This window comes from Pelodiscus sinensis, chromosome 6 (assembly GCF_049634645.1).
Source record: "Pelodiscus sinensis isolate JC-2024 chromosome 6, ASM4963464v1, whole genome shotgun sequence".
Taxonomy (NCBI): domain Eukaryota; kingdom Metazoa; phylum Chordata; order Testudines; family Trionychidae; genus Pelodiscus; species Pelodiscus sinensis.
The window spans coordinates 129282881-129300822 of record NC_134716.1 but is presented as its reverse complement, the minus strand read 5'-3'; the positions used below and the strand labels follow the sequence as shown (position 1 = coordinate 129300822).

General features: G+C 58.7%; 1 protein-coding gene across 3 annotated transcripts in view; it reads right to left on the bottom strand.

The window, feature by feature from the left end:
* Positions 1–17942, bottom strand: part of LOC102462785 (phospholipid-transporting ATPase ID) — a 117232-nt gene that overhangs the window by 80614 nt on the left and 18676 nt on the right. For all 3 annotated transcript variants that reach the window (XM_075932841.1, XM_075932840.1, XM_075932842.1), the window contains exon 2: positions 16915–16993. In XM_075932841.1, coding sequence (XP_075788956.1) covers positions 16915–16957 — 43 coding nt within the window. In that variant the 5' untranslated portion in view covers positions 16958–16993. The remainder of the gene's footprint in view (positions 1–16914; positions 16994–17942) is intronic.

Below are 17942 nucleotides of genomic sequence, written 5' to 3'. Positions count from 1 at the left end.
CGCTGTGCTGGAGGAGCAATAAACCACCCTCAATTCCACTGGCTGGTGCAGTCTGTTTGTGCCATTTCGGGGTGCAGGAGACGGGGAACCCCCAACGTGCCGTCACAGCTCCCTACCGAGGTGGTCTGGACTCCGTGCCTGCAGGCAAAGCAGGGAGTGAATCGTGTGTGCACAGAGCCTGGTGCCTCATGGGGTGAGGCAGAAACTAGCAGGGCCCAGGAAAGCTCCCCAGGAGACAACGACCGTTCCCGCCAGCCCCTCTGGCAGGACAGCTGGGTCCAGCCCCTCCCACACTCCGGCTGTTCCAGGAGCAGGCGGGGCCCACAGCAGACAGAGCTCCCGGCTTGCCCCAGGAACGTTAGCCCTGCACATCCTGCCTGCTGCCGGCAGCCACGACTGACCCGTGATCGGGTCTGGGGACCCCGAGATGTCGCTCCCCAAACCGGATGCAGCACTTGGGACAAGAGCCCCAGCCGGTCCAGTCTCCGAGGAGTGGGATGGAGGCGCAGACACGGCAGGCAAGACAGTTAAAGGGCAAATAAGCACCTCGCCCGTCTCTACCGTTTCCTCCGAAAGCCTCCCCCCCGGAGCAGAGAGAATCTCCATTAGCTATGTGGGGCCTATGACACACAGGTGACCCGCCCAGGGCAGCCATCCACACCAGCCAGTGTCCCCAGCGTGGGCTGTTGGTAAGCACCCCACACCGGCTGGCACAAGGCTAGAGGGTGCGATCTTTGGGGTGGCTCCTAGCGCAAGCTAGCCGCAGCTTTCCCAGCAATGGCCTTGCCCCAGGCTGGCCCAGTGCTTGAGGGAACAGGGACCCTCCTCCACATTCCTCCCTTGGGGCCTCCTGACGCGCCCCCACTTCCCACAGCGACCGGCGGCCCTTGGCCTCAGCCCTCCGCTGCCCCTTTCCCGCCGAGTCCTCCCCGCTAGCGCTGGGCCCCGGGCCCTTGGCTCCCCCCGCCCCCCACCATGAGCCTGGTCTAACCTCACTTGCTGGGAGCAGCCAGGGACTGGCACCACCGCAGCCTCGTCATGCCCCCTGCAACCAGGAGCTGCCAGCTCCCCGCTGGCCCGTGTCTCAGGGCGACGCTCTCAGGGCCCCTCTGCCCCAGCAAATGCAGCCCCAAGCACTGGCTGGAGAGCAGGCCCCCCAGGCTGCCCCTCGGCTCCCAGCCAGACGTGACCTGTAAGGCCATGCGGCCCGTCGAGCGGGGCCTGGCACTTCCAGCCGGCCTCTCTCCGTAGGGCTGGAGGAGCCACCTTGCTGCCCTCTTCCTGGGTAGTAGGACCGCAGGGGCCACGCAGCGCCCCCCCACCTCCCCCCATGGACCCGGCCCTAGGCAGAGCTGGCTGCAGAGCTGAGCCCGGCTGCGCAGGCTGACGTGGGCTCTGGAGAGACGGTGGGGGGCTGGCGCCTGGGTGGGGGTTCTACCCTGGGAAGCGGCGTGTTCCCGTGGGCAGAACGTTGGCTACGGCAGCGCCGGGCACTGGAAAGGCGGCCGGGCAGCCAGTGCTGGGTCTGTGCTGCCAGCGACCATGTCGCTGCCGCGGAAAACAACTTCCAAGACAACCCTCCCCGGCCCGTTCACTGGAAAGCAGCCACACGGAGCCATGGCCCGGCGCCCGGCCCCTGCTCTCCACCACCCCGAGTCCCTGGGAACGGGGCTGCCTTGCAGGGAGCGGAGCCGCAGCACATCTGGCGCGAGTAACGTTCCCCTCGTGCCCGACCGTGGCTCTCGCCCCGGCTGCGGGGGCTGGGACGTGCTCTGAGGCGCACACAAGCACAGGGACCCTCGCCGGCAACTGGCGGAGCCGGTGGATGGGCGTTTCCGTGGCTGCAGGGGTGGGGGGGCGAGGGGTGGGGAGCTACACCGTTTGGCCAGTTTTGGCAGAGATTGAGGCCTGACGCTGGAGGCCTGGAGCCGCAGCTCAGCCCTAGCAGTGAGGCCCCAGCCGAGGGTGCCAGCAGCACGCAGGCTATCCGGGAATCTGGGCTCTCCCATGCAAGAAAGCTCGGGACCGGGCCGGCTGCAGCCCCCACGTCACAGGGCCAGATGGCCTCTTGCAATCTGCGGAGAGGGGACTCTGCCAATGTCCGGATAGGAGGGGCCAGCCGCCCGGCCCAGGGCCCCCCCAGCTCTGCAGGAATATCCCGGGCAGGGGGGCGGAGGTGGGGGGGGCAGCTGTGGCAGGAGCCGGCTGGGAGCGAAGAGCTAGCAGGGCGGGCCCCAGGCTGCAGTGCACAGACCAGTACAAAACAGCAAGTCCCTTTCACCGCCGCACACTGCCAAGGGGCAGCATTCCCCCCCCTCCCCAAGAGCCGCCGGGCTCCGCAGTAGAGGCCCACGGCTGCCCAGCCCCCAAGGACGGGGGCTAACGAGGGCCCCGTGCCCCGCTGGCAGGAGGGGATGAACAGCAATAAACACGCACTGAGCGGGATGAATTGGTCACTGTTTGCTCCCCGAGCCCCCAGCCGTGCAAGGCGTCTGGCTCAGGTGAGAAAGGGGGTGATGAAACCCCACAAGAAACACTGGTGCCTGTGACGTGCGGGGGGGGGGGCTGTCTGCTCTGTGACCCGGGGTCCCCTGCACTGGGCTGTGCGATTCCCACTGACTCCCCCACATGTGCATTGGCCCAGACACCCAGCCCCAGCCTGGGCAGGGAACAAGGCTCTTCCCAGGGGGGGAGACAAAGGAAGGGAGGGGGAGACGGACACCTGGCTGGGGGCAGGGCCTGGGCGCTGGGCAGTTTTCTGGCTGGGAAACATGAAGGGAACAGACTGAGGGTTGGGGAGGGGGCCGATGGATCCCTACCCCCAGGGGTCTGCGGCTGCCTGGCCCTGACTCCTGTAACCACGTCACGTCTGTGCTGGGCTGTACCCTGGAGCAGCAATAACCCCCCTGTTCTACTGGCCGGCGGAGTCTCAGCTTGCTGCGGATGGGGGAATGGGATCGGGGTCCCCAACACGCTGCCACAGCCTGCTCCCCCGGCCTACCCCACCCCCTGGGGCCAGGATGCTCTGAGCTGCGGGTTCCATCACAGCGAGCCTGCGCCCAACTCATCCAGACCTTGGCCAAGAGGCCACCCCTGCTACCACGGGTAGGGAAATCACCGAACCACGGAACACCAGCGCTGGCAGGGACCTCGAGAGGCATCGAGTCCCGTCCCCGGCCCTCCCGGCAGGACCAAGCACCATCTTTACCATCCCTGACCGGTGTGTGTCCGACTTGCTCTTCAGTATCCCCAGGGATTGAGATTCCACAACCGCCCCAGGCAACTTATTCCCGTGTTTAACCGCCCCGACAGGCAGGGAGTTTTCCCAAATGTCCAACTTCAACCTCCCTTGCTGCAGTTTAGGCCCATTGCTCCTTGTCCTGCCCTCAGAGGCCAAGGAGAACGATTTTTCTCCCTTCTTCTTGTGACACCCTTTTAGATACCGGAAAGCTGCCCTCTCAGTCTGCTCCTTTCCAGACTAAACAAGCCCAATGCCTTCAGTCTTCCCTCTGTGATGCAGTGGGGGGTACCTTACCAGTTGCTAGGCTGGGCAGTGGGCTGTGGGTGACCTCCGCTGTCTGCAGCATGGCCCAGCAGGGCAGGGGATGAGACGTCATGCAAGGGGGCTCCGAACCTGTCCGACCAGTTATCTCCCAGGGAGCGGAACAATGGGAAGAAGGGGAGTGGAGCCCTGGCGGGGAGGCAGGGCTGGAAGAGAGGGGTAGTTTCGGTCTGGGAAGCAGAGGAGAAGGAGCTGGGATTGTAGGGCCCAGCCACCCCCCATCTCAAGGGGGGCACTGAGGCCTCCTAGCCCCAGTTCCTGTAACCAGATGACATCTGTGCTGTATCCTGGAGGAGCAATAAACTCCCTCTATTCTACTGGCTGGTGGGGTCTGTCCATGCCACTACGGGGGTGCAGGGAGGGAAATCCCAACGCGCTATCACACCCTCCCAGCTCATGTTCTCCAGCCCTTGGATCATTGTTATTCAGCGAATCCCAAGCCCTAGCGCACGCCGCGGCGGGGATGCAGCTACCTCTGGGTGCGTGTCTGAGCTGCGCCCTGCTCGGGGCCTCGCACTAGCCAGTGTCATCCCGGAAGCAGCAGACAAGTCAGCGCCGCAGGCAGGGCAGCTCCAGGGCTCATCAGGAAACAGCCACACTCTTGGGGGAGGGGAGAGAGTGGAGTTGTCGCCGGCACAGAGGTTGTTACCACAAACCAAGGGGCAAAAGTCCCCAGGCGCAAGAGCAGCGCCTCCAGCTCTCCCCGAGGGAGTCGCCCCATTCTGTAAGGGCCAGGGCCAAGGAAGCCAGGCCACGTGTCTGCCGGCGTGTCTGCTAACGGCAGCATCTCCGGGGCAGCCGAGGAGAGCAGAGCAGCTCTGGTGGCCACAGGCCACGGGGATCTAGGCCTGGCACGGCGGCAGCACCCACAGAGACCCCTGCACAACGCCTGGGCGTGCAGCCCCCTACCCCAAGGAGCTCACCGCCCCGATCGGCTGAGCCGAACTTCAGCGAGTGGGAGTAACCAGCAGTGGGGAGGGGCCCGGGCCAGAGAAAGGCCAAGCCATGAGCAGCTGGACGGAGGCACAGCAGCCTGGCACACGCTGCCGTAGGACTCAGAACGCCTCCCTTCTCGGGGCGGGGGGCGCGGACTGAAGGGCAGCGGCTGCGGAGTCCAGTGAACACTCGGTAGATTTCCTTGGCATCGTTGACGTGCCGAATGTGGGACAAGCCTCCCGGCGGTGGTGAAAGCCTGGGGGCCGCCCTACCTGCAGGTTCCTCAGGTCTGGAGGCCAGCCCCACCGTGTCTTAGGGTCTCCCTTAATTCACCAGAGCAAGGCCGAGTCCTGCGAGGGACCCGGATATCCTCTCCCGCCCCCGGGAAGTCAGGGAACACAGACACGCCGTAAGAGGTGAGCTTTGGTCGCCGGCCGTTTTGTGCCTGGTACCGAATCGAGTGGCACATCAGCCCGGAGGAGCCCCGTGGGGAACGGCAGATGCGTGGGTAAGCCAGGAGACACGCCAGGGCGGAGTACTGAGGGAGGCGCTAGGAAATTCTGCCAGCATGAACTGCCTTGGTGTCCAAGTCCAGGCCCGCGGACTCTCTGAAGAGCAGGGCTGCAGACTCCAAAGTCTGCGCTCGGGGCCTGCCAGGGGAACGGGGAGGATTTCCTTCTTGGGATCAATGTTTAACTCCAAGTGCAGCGTTCGGCCCTGCCCTCGCCTCAAGCCGATTTCCACATTCTCCTCCCGGCAGGGAGAGGTGGCTGGGGGGGAGGTGGGGAGTCGAAACGGGCGCCTAAGCCGTGTGGGCACCTGGGGCCGAGCCGGGCTCGCCAGCGCAACCAAGGGGCCGCTCTGACTTCCATACTCAGCAATGGCGCGGCAGGGCCCCCGCGGCCACGGAAAGGCGCTGGAAGTCGGGGCTTTCATACAGTTCGGTGCGAGAGTCACTGACGGGCCCCAGAGATTTCCGAGTTTCACTACGTGACACCTGGGAGCCCACTGAGAAACGAGCTCCATCCAGAGACAAGCACGGAGCCGGGGCCGAGGCTAGGAGGCCACCAGCCCCACGGCAGGAGGGGACAAGGGCCAGGGTGCGACATTCTGCTCGGTTCCAGGGCCTGGCTATCAGCGCTCCCATGGGCGGCAGGGGGGGACAGAGAGAGAGGGGGGCACAGTGTCCCACAGATGCCTCTTACGGGTTTACTTGCTCTTTCCTCTTGGAGAGGACGCTAGTAGAGGGACCCCCAACCCTGCACCAACCTGGGATCTTCTCACCCTATGCTTACTGACCCCAGCGGAGTTCCAGTGGGGGTAGCGGCGGGAGAGTCAGCCCCTGCTGCTTACAAAGTAACGGCTGTGTTTAAATATTCCCTTTTCTCCTTCGGAAGCCATTGTTCAAGCAGGATGAACGCTGGTCTCCAATCTCTGACCAGAGGCTTTCTTATTGCCCATTGCCAGCTAAACTTTCCAGCAACAAGAGGCTCAAAAACCTCACTGGTGAGTCACAGAAGACGCATTGCTGACAAGACGATCCCTCACTTTCTGAGCTTCTCGGGCGGGGGATGGACATTCGAGGCGGGAGGCGGCGGATGGAGTTTTCCGCTGGCCCCAGCAGTAACCTTTAACGTCGGTTCTTTTTCCAGTAACAGTGAACACGCCTCATTCTCTTGAAAGCTTTAGTATCGCTCTGTCTTTCCCATCAGTTTGGTGAGAACCAGGCATGAATCAAAACAGGAAGCCGTAAAGAAACAAACCCCATTTATTCTAAGGAGTCGCACAGGAACTTTCAGGAAGTTGTTGAACCTCTTCTGAACTGAGAGGTCTAAATTTGGGAATCCGATTTGCCTCTAAGCCAAAGAGCAAAAAAAGCAACTCAGGCAGCTTTTTGGCTTTCTGTGCGTCCATTGTACGAAGCCTTCAAAACGTGGCAATAAATCCGCTTTCCCCATTGACTCGGCTCACTCAAGCTGACAGGGTCTGATTTGTCCTCCAGCGTTGTGCAGAACACAAGCCGAGACAGACTGTCCCTTTGAAGGCTGGACACAGGAGAGAGACTCCTCAGCGTGGATCAAAGCCTCGGTAGCCGCCCATTCGGCCGGAGCCGCGCAGTGATCCTTGCCCAGGCACCCCCGGGGACAGCGAGACCACAGGCTGCATCGTAGGACGCAGCACCAGCTCTTCGTCCGCGCCTGCCCGTGGACCCCAGGCCTGCCCGTGGCCCCCAGGCCTGCCGGCAGCAGTTCAGGGCCCAGGGCAGACCAATCCGTGGGCTCCCCCACACGCGCTAGTGGGGACGTGGTCCGCCTGACGCTGGGGGGTGCTGCGTCTGGTGCCCAGAGAGCTGCCCACAGTGCTCCTCCTGCACAGCCAGGCTTCCATGTGCCTGCCCCGCAGGGTCACTGACTGTCTGAGCGCACAAACCCAAAGACCCCGGCCCCACCCCTTCCCTGAGGTCCTGCCCTATCCGGCCCCACCTCTGCTATGGCCCTGCTCCCTCCCACTCCCCCATTGCTTGCTCTCCCCCAGCCTCACTCATTGTCACCAGCCTGGGGCAAAGGGATGCAGGGGGCAGGCTTTGGGAGGGAGTTTGGGGGTTCTGGGTAGGGGCAGAGGTCTGGAGTACGGGGCACAGAGGTCTGGGAGGGATCTTCGGGTGTGGGCTGGGGCAAAGGTCTGGGGTGTGGGGTCTGGGGAGTAAGAGGGAGTTTGGGGAGTGCAGGGTCTGGGGTGCAGAGAGCAGGCTTTGGGAGGGAGTTTGGGGAGTGCGGGGTCTGGGATGGGGCAGAGGTCTGGAGCATGGGGAAAGGAGGGAGTTTGGGGGGTATGGGGTCTGGGCCGGGGCAGAGGTCTGGAGCGCAGGGGGTAGGAGGGAGTTTGGGGTATGTAGGGTCTCGGCCGGGGCAGAGGTTCGAGGTGCGGGAGGTAGGAGGGGGTGCAGGGTCTGGGCCAGGGCAGAGGTCTGGGGCAGAGGTTCAAGGTGCGGGAGGTGGGGGGGTGCAGGGTCTGGGCTGGGGCAGAGGTCTGGGGCAGAGGTTCGAGGTGCGGGAGGTGGGGGGGTGCAGGGTCTGGGCCGGGGCAGAGGTTCGAGGTGCGGGAGGTGGGGGGGTGCAGGGTCTGGGCCGGGGCAGAGGTTCGAGGTGCGGGAGGTGGGGGGGTGCAGGGTCTGGGCCAGGGCAGAGGTTCAAGGTGCGGGAGGTGGGGGGGTGCAGGGTCTGGGCCGGGGCAGAGGTTCAAGGTGCGGGAGGTGGGGGGGTGCAGGGTCTGGGCCAGGGCAGAGGTCTGGGGCAGAGGTTCGAGGTGCGGGAGGTGGGGGGGTGCAGGGTCTGGGCCAGGGCAGAGGTCTGGGGCAGAGGTTCAAGGTGCGGGAGGTGGGGGGGTGCAGGGTCTGGGCCGGGGCAGAGGTTTGAGGTGCAGGAGGTGGGGGGGTGCAGGGTCTGGGCTGGGGCAGAGGTCTGGGGCAGAGGTTCGAGGTGCGGGAGGTGGGGGGGTGCAGGGTCTGGGCCAGGGCAGAGGTCTGGGGCAGAGGTTCAAGGTTCGGGAGGTGGGGGGGTGCAGGGTCTGGGCTGGGGCAGAGGTTCGAGGTGCGGGAGGTGGGGGGGTGCAGGGTCTGGGCTGGGGCAGAGGTTCAAGGTTCGGGAGGTGGGGGGGTGCAGGGTCTGGGCCGGGGCAGAGGTTCGAGGTGCAGGAGGTGGGGGGGTGCAGGGTCTGGGCCAGGGCAGAGGTCTGGGGCAGAGGTTCAAGGTGCGGGAGGTGGGGGGGTGCAGGGTCTGGGCCGGGGCAGAGGTTCGAGGTGCGGGAGGTGGGGGGGTGCAGGGTCTGGGCCGGGGCAGAGGTTCGAGGTGCGGGAGGTGGGGGGGTGCAGGGTCTGGGCTGGGGCAGAGGTTCGGGAGGTGGGGGGGTGCAGGGTCTGGGCCAGGGCAGAGGTCTGGGAGGAAGTACACAGGCTGAGGGGTCTACGCTGGGGCAGAGGGTTTGGGTTCAGGAAGGAGTCGGGGGCAGCACTTGCTCCGGGCGGCTCCCAAAAGCAAGTAGCACGTCCCTCTGGCAGTGGCTCCTAGGTGGGGGGAGGTGAGGGAGTCTCCATACTCCACTGCCTGCAGGCACCGCCCCTTCGGCTCCCATTGGCCACAGTTCCTGGCCAATGGGAGCTATGGAGCTGGTGCTCGGGGCAGGGGCAGTGCACAGACTCCCCCCACCTCCGGGGGTCACTGGGATGGTGCCAGCTGCTTCTGGGAGCAGAGCCGAGTGAGGGCCAGCATTAAGCCGTGCCAGCAGCCGGGGCTCAAAACCATCTGGGCCCCTTTCCCCAACCAGCAGGCCTGGGACCCCCTCCTCAGAGCTGGACCCCAGTGCCTAGGTGGGCAGGATGGCAGCTGGGGGCTTGCAAGGGAACGATGCTGGGGAGGGACCAATCCGGGCTCTCTCCGAGCTGGAGCGCGCCTGCCCCAGACACGACCTGTCACTTGAAACCTCCCACTGGACGGAGGAGAAAGCTCCAGAAAGAGGCTGTGCGGTCCAGTCCACTGCTTGCTTTCCCCTCCGCCCTTGCTGCCTCTGTGTCAGAGGCAGCAAGCGGGGAGGAAGCAGGGGCCGGTGTGGCGGGGGAGGGAAGGCGGGGCCGGTGTGGCGGGGGAGGGAAGGCGGGGCCGGTGTGGCGGGGGAGGGAAGGCGGGGCCGGTGTGGCGGGGGAGGGAAGGCGGGGCCGGTGTGGCGGGGGAGGGAAGGCAGGGCCGGTGTGGCGGGGGAGGGAAGGCGGGGCCGGTGTGGTGGGGGAGGGAAGGCAGGGCCGGTGTGGTGGGGGAGGAAGCAGGGGCCGGTGTGGCGGGGGAGGGAAGGCGGGGCCGGTGTGGCGGGGGAGGGAAGGCGGGGCCGGTGTGGCGGGGGAGGGAAGGCGGGGCCGCAGTGGTCCTGGAGCCGGCGCGAGCCTGCAGGTACCGATTAGTCCTGGCTCATGCCAGCCCCGGGAGCTAACCCCGCTGCAGCTCTGTGGTTTAAATGCAGGAGGAGCCAAGCCAGGCTGCCTGTGTGCCCAGCTCCTACATTTCATCTTCAGAGCCGGAGCGGGGGTAGTGAGCCCCCCCAATGGAAATTCCATCGGCTACTCGACTAGCTAGTTAATTGCAACTTTACGTCCATAGTCTGAACACACAGCGCCCCCCGCAGACTGGGCCCAGACGCACGCTCCCCCACCCCCACGCAAACCAGGCCCCGACGCATGGCAGCCCCCCCCCACGCAGGCCGGGCCCAGACGCACACGCCCCCCTCCTCCCCCACACACACACGCAGGCTGGGCCCGGGCATAAATACCAACTTGTCAAAACCAAACCCGGAGGAGAAGCCCCACCCGCCAGACAGCCTTCGCTACCAGAGGCCACAGCCGCTTCCTGTGTGAGTCTGTGGAGGCGCCCTGCTCTTTCACTAAATGCCCAGCGCCCAGCCGTACTGCCCAGGTGAGGGGAAACGGCAGCACGGATCGAAAACCACCTTGCCGAGGAACTGCCTTGGCCTTCCCGCACCCCGCCGAGGGAACCAAAACCCGGTTCTCGGTCGTGTTAAAATACTAGCCGGAGTAGTCCCCATGTTAGTCCCAATCACATCACATGAAGGCAAACAACTAATTAGTGCCAAATTGGGTCCGTGCTTGTATGCAAATGCGAGCAGCCTAAATACGCAGCAGGTTGGACTTCAGTGCCTGGTATTAAATGCAACGGGCCTCGCAGACAGGTGAGAACATGACGCCAGCAATGCCCAAGAGGGACAGGCATGGCAGAGCAGGTCGTGCTGGCGGGGGAGTGGCACTAACTGAGGAGGAAAGCACAGCGTGCAACGGAGGAGAAATCGTACGTGACTCACCGTGCCACAGAAGCTGTGTGGGAAACGGCCTGTTTGAGCACTGCCAGTATAACAGTAGGGCGTGATGGCGACTGAACTGCGCAGGGAGATGAGAGAGGCTGCAAGAGGAGAACACTCAAAGTAATGACGGGGGGATTTCAATACGATCCCCGTATTGACCAGACCGTGTGCCCTCCGGACAGGAAGCAGAGGTAACATTTCTAGACCTGACTCACGACTTCTCCCTGGAGCAGCTGGTCCTGGCTCCCACAAGGGAAGCAGCAATTCGCGATTTAGTCCTAAGTGGAGCAGAGGATCCGGCCCAAGAGGGGATTATAACTGAACTGCTCAGCAGTAACACCAATACCCTAATGAAATGAAACGTCCTTGCAGAAGGGATGCCAAAGAAACCCACCACAGTGGCATTTAACTTCCAAACGGAGAACTGCACGAAAACGAGGAAACGAAAAGGAGCCCTAACAAGACTGAAATGCCTGCAACCAGCTTGAAACTTTAAAAACATCATAACAGAGGCTCAAACGGAATCACAGAATCGTAGAAACCTAGGACGGGAAGGACCTCGAGAGCCATCAAGTCCAGTCCCCGGCCTTCACGGCAGGACCCAGCACCGTCTAGACCATCCCTGACAGGTGTCTGTCCAGCCTGCTCTTCAATATCTCCAAGGATGGAGATTCCACAACCTCCCTGGGCAATTTATTCCAGCGTTTAACCACCCTGACAGGCAGGAAGTTTTTCCTAATGCCCAACCTAAACCTCCCTTGCTGCAATTTAAGCCCCTTGCTGCTTGTCCTGTCCTCAGAGATTAAGGAGAATAATGTTTCTCCCTCCTCCTTGTGACGCCCTTTAAGGTACTTTGAAAGCTGTTATGTCCCCTCTCCGTCTTCTCTGCTCCAGAAAACAAGCACAATCCTTTCACTACTAGGCCAGGCCTTCAACCATTTCTGTTGCTCATCTCTGGATCTCTTCCAATTTCTCCACCTCTTTCTTGAAATGTGGTATCTAGAACTCAACACAATACTCCAGCTGAGGCCTAAGCAGCGCAGAGCAGAGCGGAAGCATGACTTCTCGTGTCTTGCTCACAACATTCCTGTTTATACATCCCAGAATGATGTTTGGGGTTTTTGTATTTTTGCAACAGTGTCACACTGTTGACTCATGTTTAGCTTGTGGTCCACCATGACCCCTAGATCCCTTTCTGAAGTTCTTCTTCCTAGACAGTCACTTCCCATTTTGTGTGTGTGACACTGATTGTTCCTTCCTAAGTGGAGAACTTTGCATTGTCCTTATTAAACTTCATCCTGTTTACTTCAGACCATTTCTCCAGTTTGTCCAGATCACTTGGAATGATGACCCTATCCTCCAAAGCAGTTGCAACACCTCCCATCTTGGTATCATCTGCAAACTTAATAAGCGTACTTTCTATGCCATCATCTAAATCATCAATGAAGATATTAAACAGAACCGGTCCCAGAACAGAATCCTACTTATTATACCCTCCCAGCATGACGTACTCTCTAGGAACAGCTATTGAACCAGTTATGCACCCGCCTGGTAGGTTGTATTGATAAGAAGGTCACTTGAGACCAAATCAAATGCTTTACCAAAGTCTAGCTGTACCACGTCTATCACTTCCCCCTTATCCACAAGGCTTTTTATTCTATCCAAGAAGGCTATCCGATTGGTTTGACATGATTAGTTCTTTACAAATCCATGCTGGCTGTTACCTATCACCTTATCTTCCAGAATTCCTTAATTATTTGCTCCATTATCTTCCCTGGCACCAAAGTTCAACTGACTGGTCTGTAGTTTCCTGGGTTGTTCTTTTTTCCCTTTTTAAGATGGGCCCTAGATTTGCCCTTTTCCAGTTCTGGAATCCCTCTTCTCTTCCAGGACTTTTCAAAGATGAGAGCTAATGACTCCGAAATCTTCTCAGTTGGCTCTTTGAGTATCCTGGGATGCATTTCATCAGGCCCAGGTAACTTGAAGACAGCTAACTTGGCTAAGTAATCTTTAGCTTGCTTTAGCTTGCTCTTTTCCTATTTTAACTTCTGAATCTGCCTTATTTTCACCAGTATTCACTACGTTAGGTATCCGATCACCATCAAACTTCTTGGTGAAGACTGAAACAAAGAAGTCATGAAGCACTTCTGATATTCCTACATTTGTTATCGTTTTTCCCTCTTCATTAAGTAATGGGCCTACCCTGTCCATCATCATCGTCTTGCTTTTAATATATCTGTAGAATGACTTCTTGTAACTCTTTATGTAACCTCTTGTAACTCTAACTTCTAGGTTGAGCTGGTTTTGTGCCTTTACCTTTCTAATTTTGCCAGGACATACTTTTGCAATTTGTTTATGTTAATCTTTTGTAATTTGACCTAGCTTCCACTTTTTGTAGGACGCTCTTTTGATTTTTAGATCGTTCACGATCTCCTGATTAAGCCTCAAATAAAAATAAATATTAAGACGACCAAAAAATGCCACCATGGCTAAACAACGGAGCGAAGGAGGTAGTAAAAAAAACCAGCTGTTAAAATTGGAAAGCAAATCCTACTGAGAAAAATAGAAAGGAGCATAAACTCTGGCAAGTCAAGTGGAAAAGCTTCATTAGCCAAGCCAAAAAATGACGCGAAGAGCAGCAAAGCAAAAAAACCACCAAAACGAACCATTGTTTTTCAGAACATCTGGTTGATGGAGGTGCTAAGGGAGCACTCAAGGCAGGAAAGGCTTTTGTGGAGAAGTTAACATCATTCTTTTCATCAGTCTTCCCTGCAGACGATCGGAAAGATTCCCGTACCTGAGCCCTTCCTTTTAGGTGACACGTCTCAAGAATTCCCCCAGATTGAGGTGTCGTTAAAGGGAGTTTTGGAACAAATAGGCCAACTGAACACTAACACGTCACCAGACCCAGACGGCATTCACTTAAGAGACTCTCATATGAAATTTCAGAAGGACTAACTGATATGTGATAGAAATGTAGCTGTGTTAGTCTGGTGTAGCTGAAGCAAAATGCAGGACAATGTAGCACTTTAAAGACTAACAAGATGGTTTATTAGATGATGAGCTTTCGTGGGCCAGACCCACTTCCTCAGATCAAATAGTGGAAGAAAGTAGTCACAACCATATATATGCAATCTGTTCTCTAGACAGCTTTTGTACCAGATGACTGGTGGTAATTCATGGAACTCTGATTTTTAAAGAAGCCTCCAATCTTGGAAATTACAGGTCAGTAAGCCTAACTTTAGTTTCAACCAATTTCACGGGCAACATAGTAAAGAACAGAACAGTCTGACGTGCAAATATACACAATTTGTTGGGAGAGTCAGCATAGCTTCTCAATAGGGAAATCCTGCCTCACCACTTCATTAGAATTCTTTGAGGGGGTCCATACACACATGAACTAGGGCGATGCAGGGCATATAATGTGCGTAGACTTTGAGAAAGCCTTTGACAAGGTCCCTTGTGAAAGGCTCTTAAGCAAAGGAAACAGACATGGAATGAGAGAGAAAGTGCTGTCATGGATCAGTAACTGGCTAAGAGACAGGGGAAAGGGTAGGTATAAATAGGCAGTTTTCACAGCAGACGGGTAAATAATAGGGCCCTCCAAAGATCTGTATGGGCATCAGAGTGGTTCAACACATTCATACATGATCGAGAAAAAGGAGCAAACAATAAGGTGATAAATAATTGCATATAGTTTGAAAATTGGAAGGTACTTAAGTTCCATTCAGACAGTGAAGCATTGCAAAGCAATCTAGAAGACCGGCAACAAAATGGCAGATGAAATTCAATGCTGACAAGTGAAAAGGAATGCACTTTAGGAAACATAATCCCAACTACATAAACAAAATGAGGGGGCTACATTCGCTGGTACCCCCCCCCCCCCCCCCCAAGAAAGATTCCGGTGCCATCTTGCATCGTTCTCGGAAAACAGCCACCCAACGTGCGAGTCAAAAAAACCGACAGGAAAGGGACAGGTGAAAAGACGGGACATATCCTAGTGACACGATATCCATCCTGCACCTTGACTGCTGTGCCATTCGCTGGCCCCTTCTCAGAAAAGATGGAAAAGTAGAGAGAAGGGCAGCACAGATGATCAGAGAACAGAACAACTTCTGTATGGAGACACGTTAAATTGTCGGGGATGTTTTGTCTTAGAAGGGAGGCAGCCAAGGGGGTTTTGGGCAGGGGACTGGTCTCTGCCAGCCCTAGGGTTCTAGGGTATGACAGAGGCCCATCAAATCATGACTGGTGTGGAGACACTGAATAAAGAAGCGTCATTTACCCCTTCACATAACACAAGAACAAAGTGCTCCCCAAACCCAACGGCTAGGGAGTAGGTTTACACCAAACATACCAAAGTACCTTCTTCGCACCACACACGGGGACCCTCTAGAATTTGTTGCCCAAGGATGCTGAGAGGTATAACCAAGTTCAGAAAGTTCCTGGAGGATGCTCCGTTAGCCACGCTGGCCAGGGACAACCCCCATTGGGTGTCCCTGAACCTCATGTTGCCAGAAACTGGGACCGGCTGACAGAGGATCAATCCCGTGACAATGACCCTGCTCGGCTCATCCCCCCAAAGCACCTGGACTGGCCACCGTCGAGGGCTAGATGGACGACTGGTCAGACCCTGTAAGGCCGCGCTTCTATACGTACACCCGGCCAGGGAGAGAGAAACAGACTCCCTGGCTGGGCAACAGGAAATCCCTCCTGCCCAGGGACGGCCTTGCCATGAGGTGAACTGAGGCTGCCGTCTCAGGAGAAAAGGTGAGAGGGAATAACAGAAAGCAGCAGGAGCTGAGGGGAGAGAGAGGAGGAGGAGCACCGTGAGAGGAGTAGAACAGGAAGGAGGCAGAATTGAGACCTTTCAAAGTTTTGGCCCAAGTGAGGGGCCATGGGGGCATCATTTGAGCTCCCCGCCTCAGGTGTCAAAATGTTGTGGGCCGGCCCTTCTCCTGCCCTAGCACAGAGAGCGAAGGAGATCCACGCAGAGCCTCTCACGCGGATGAGGGAACGCCGTGCTCCATAGCTTTGTGACGGGACTGCGACGTGCCGAGGGCAATCAAGAAGAAAGGCGCCAGTGAGAGCCGAGGGCCTATCTGGGCTTAAAATGCTGCAGTGACACAGCGGCACGAGTGCTGCGGCAGGAGGTTTCCATGAAGAGGCTGCCACATCGACGGGAGAGCTTCCCCATCCGCGCAGTTACGTGCTACATCGGCAGGAGGAGCTCTCCCTCTCCCCCCCGTCCAGGGCCGTGGAACTGCAGGGGGTGGATTTCCCCACCCCGGAGAGACGTCGGTCCTCCAGTGTAAGTTTACGGCATAGACTTGACCCCAGAGATTACAGAGGCGTGACCGTAACACATCCGTATACCTTCCTCTTAGCCTCCCCTCCACCCTGCCCTCAGCGTGGCTACGTCGCCATCTCGGTATCCCGAAATAGCTATTCCGCGTCTTTTGGGCGCGCCCGTCGTTTCGGAATCTCACGGGCACGCTATTCCGACGTCCCTGCGCACCTCACTCCACGAGGGGGACGGGGCGCTTCGGAAGAGCGGGGTATTTCCTGCAGACCATGCCCCAGGATGCAATGAGCTATTTCCAGCTGAGTGGATTTAAGCTCTGCAATGTGCGCCGCTCAGACGCCGGAGCCGATTTCGAGCGCCGGGCGCAGTGCAGATGCACCCTGGGTGAGGTGGGCTCCCTTAGACTCCACCAGCCCCCGGATGGAGCTGTGCGCAGACAGGAAGTTACGAGTCAGTGAGCTCAGAGGGCCTGAGGGAGTCGAAGTGGGCGCGAGGAGCCAGGCCGAGGATCTGAGGGAAGGTGCAAGTGACACTCCTGTGGATTTGCTTCCAAAAGCCCTGGCCACATTCACCTTCCCCCCTCGGGCTCCTCCTCACCAGCTTAACTGGCCATCCCTGTCGGCAGCACCGTCCTCTGCCCTATGGGAAAGGGGAAAAGGCCCCAGGACTCCCCAAGAAACCAGACTCCCCGCGGAGGTCTGTACCTTCCTGGACCACCCAAGAACAAGGCCTCTTGGTCCTCAGCCCACACGTCAGCAGGCAGAGTCTCCGGATGCCAGGAACTCGATGGAAGGAGCCATGCTGGGATGCCAGCCCTCTCCCAGAAGAGCTGCCCTCGGCCTCATCTGTTCGGAGCCCTATCCCCCACCACAGCCGAGGCTGCAGGTGCAGAAGGGACGTGCCTGCTGCTCCAAGCAGCCTTATTTCTGCCTGGACACCCAGAGGAGACTCCACAGGGTCTTGAGAAGACCCCACTGGGCAGAGCGGCTGCTCCTTATCTCCACTGCCTCTCCTCCCCGGCTCAGACCTGGAATCCCAGGCCAGGCCGGCGTTTTGGGGGTAGGGGGTCTCTGCAGGAGTGAGCAGCCCCTAGCTTTGTAGCTCTCAGAGTGCTCCCACCCTGCCACTGTCCCTGCTCCTCCCTCAGCCTCCCAGCACCTGGGTCGTTGCCATTAATTCCGAGACTTCCCACGGAGTGCGCGTTCCCCAGCTTGTCGCAGAGACACGGGCCGGCCGGGTGCTGCCTTACCTTGGAATTTCTTCTTTCCAAACTTCCACCCAAAGAACGGCATCCCAAGAGCTCCTTTCAGTGCAAGTCCATGAAGCGTCTGCAGGAAAGGAGACGGTTATTTGGCACCGGGAGTCCTGACACCGCGCAGGAAAGAATGTTCTGCAGCCGTCAAGTGGAAGAGCCAATTCCTAAGCCATCTGACCACCGGCTGCAGTTCTGTACATGGTGGGTTTCGTTACTTTGTCATCGCCAAATTATGCTGCAGAAACAAGGGTCACTCGTCTGGGATACCGGGAGCCAGTTGGTTCCTGATCCGACAAGGAACAGGTCAGGTGGAGACAGGGCCTTCCTCCCTTGGGCCACCAACCCTCATGGACAGTGCCTTGGGGGGCACAGGTCTAGCGTGAGGCTAGGACTCTTAGCCAGTCGCCTCCTTCAAGGGAGGACCAGGCTGGGTGAGCTCAGCTGAACTTCTTCTGCCCACGTGATGTTACGCTGCACCCCGTTTTTATGAACAGGGATTTTGAATATGAATACAGTAATTCCTCATTTAACACGTGCCCACTTAACACGTTTTCGCGATAGCATGATTTTTTTTTTTAGGGAACGTTTTTTGAATTACACGACCGTCCCTGGAATAACATGAGTTCCCCAGCTGGCCCATTGACGGCAGCTGCACGGGGGTTCCCCCGCCTCCCTGCAAAACGGTGGAGGGTTTGCCGCTCGCCCTGCTGTCCTCCAGCGACCCCCCCTCGCCAGACACAGTGTGGGTCCCGGCAGACCTGTCACAGGGGCATACTCCCAACCCTCTCCTCTCCTTCCCTTCCCCAGAGCCAAACACCTCCCCTCCCTGCTGTAACCCAGTCCCCTTTCTCCCCCAACCTTATGTCACTGTCTCAACAGACACCACCGCTTGAAATGCAACCCCCATTATTTCCAGTAGGCAAACTGACCCCGCATAACACGTTTTCACTTAACACAATCATAGACATCTGTCAGGGATGGTGTAGACGGAGCTTGGTCCTGCCTTGAGGGCGGGAGGCTGG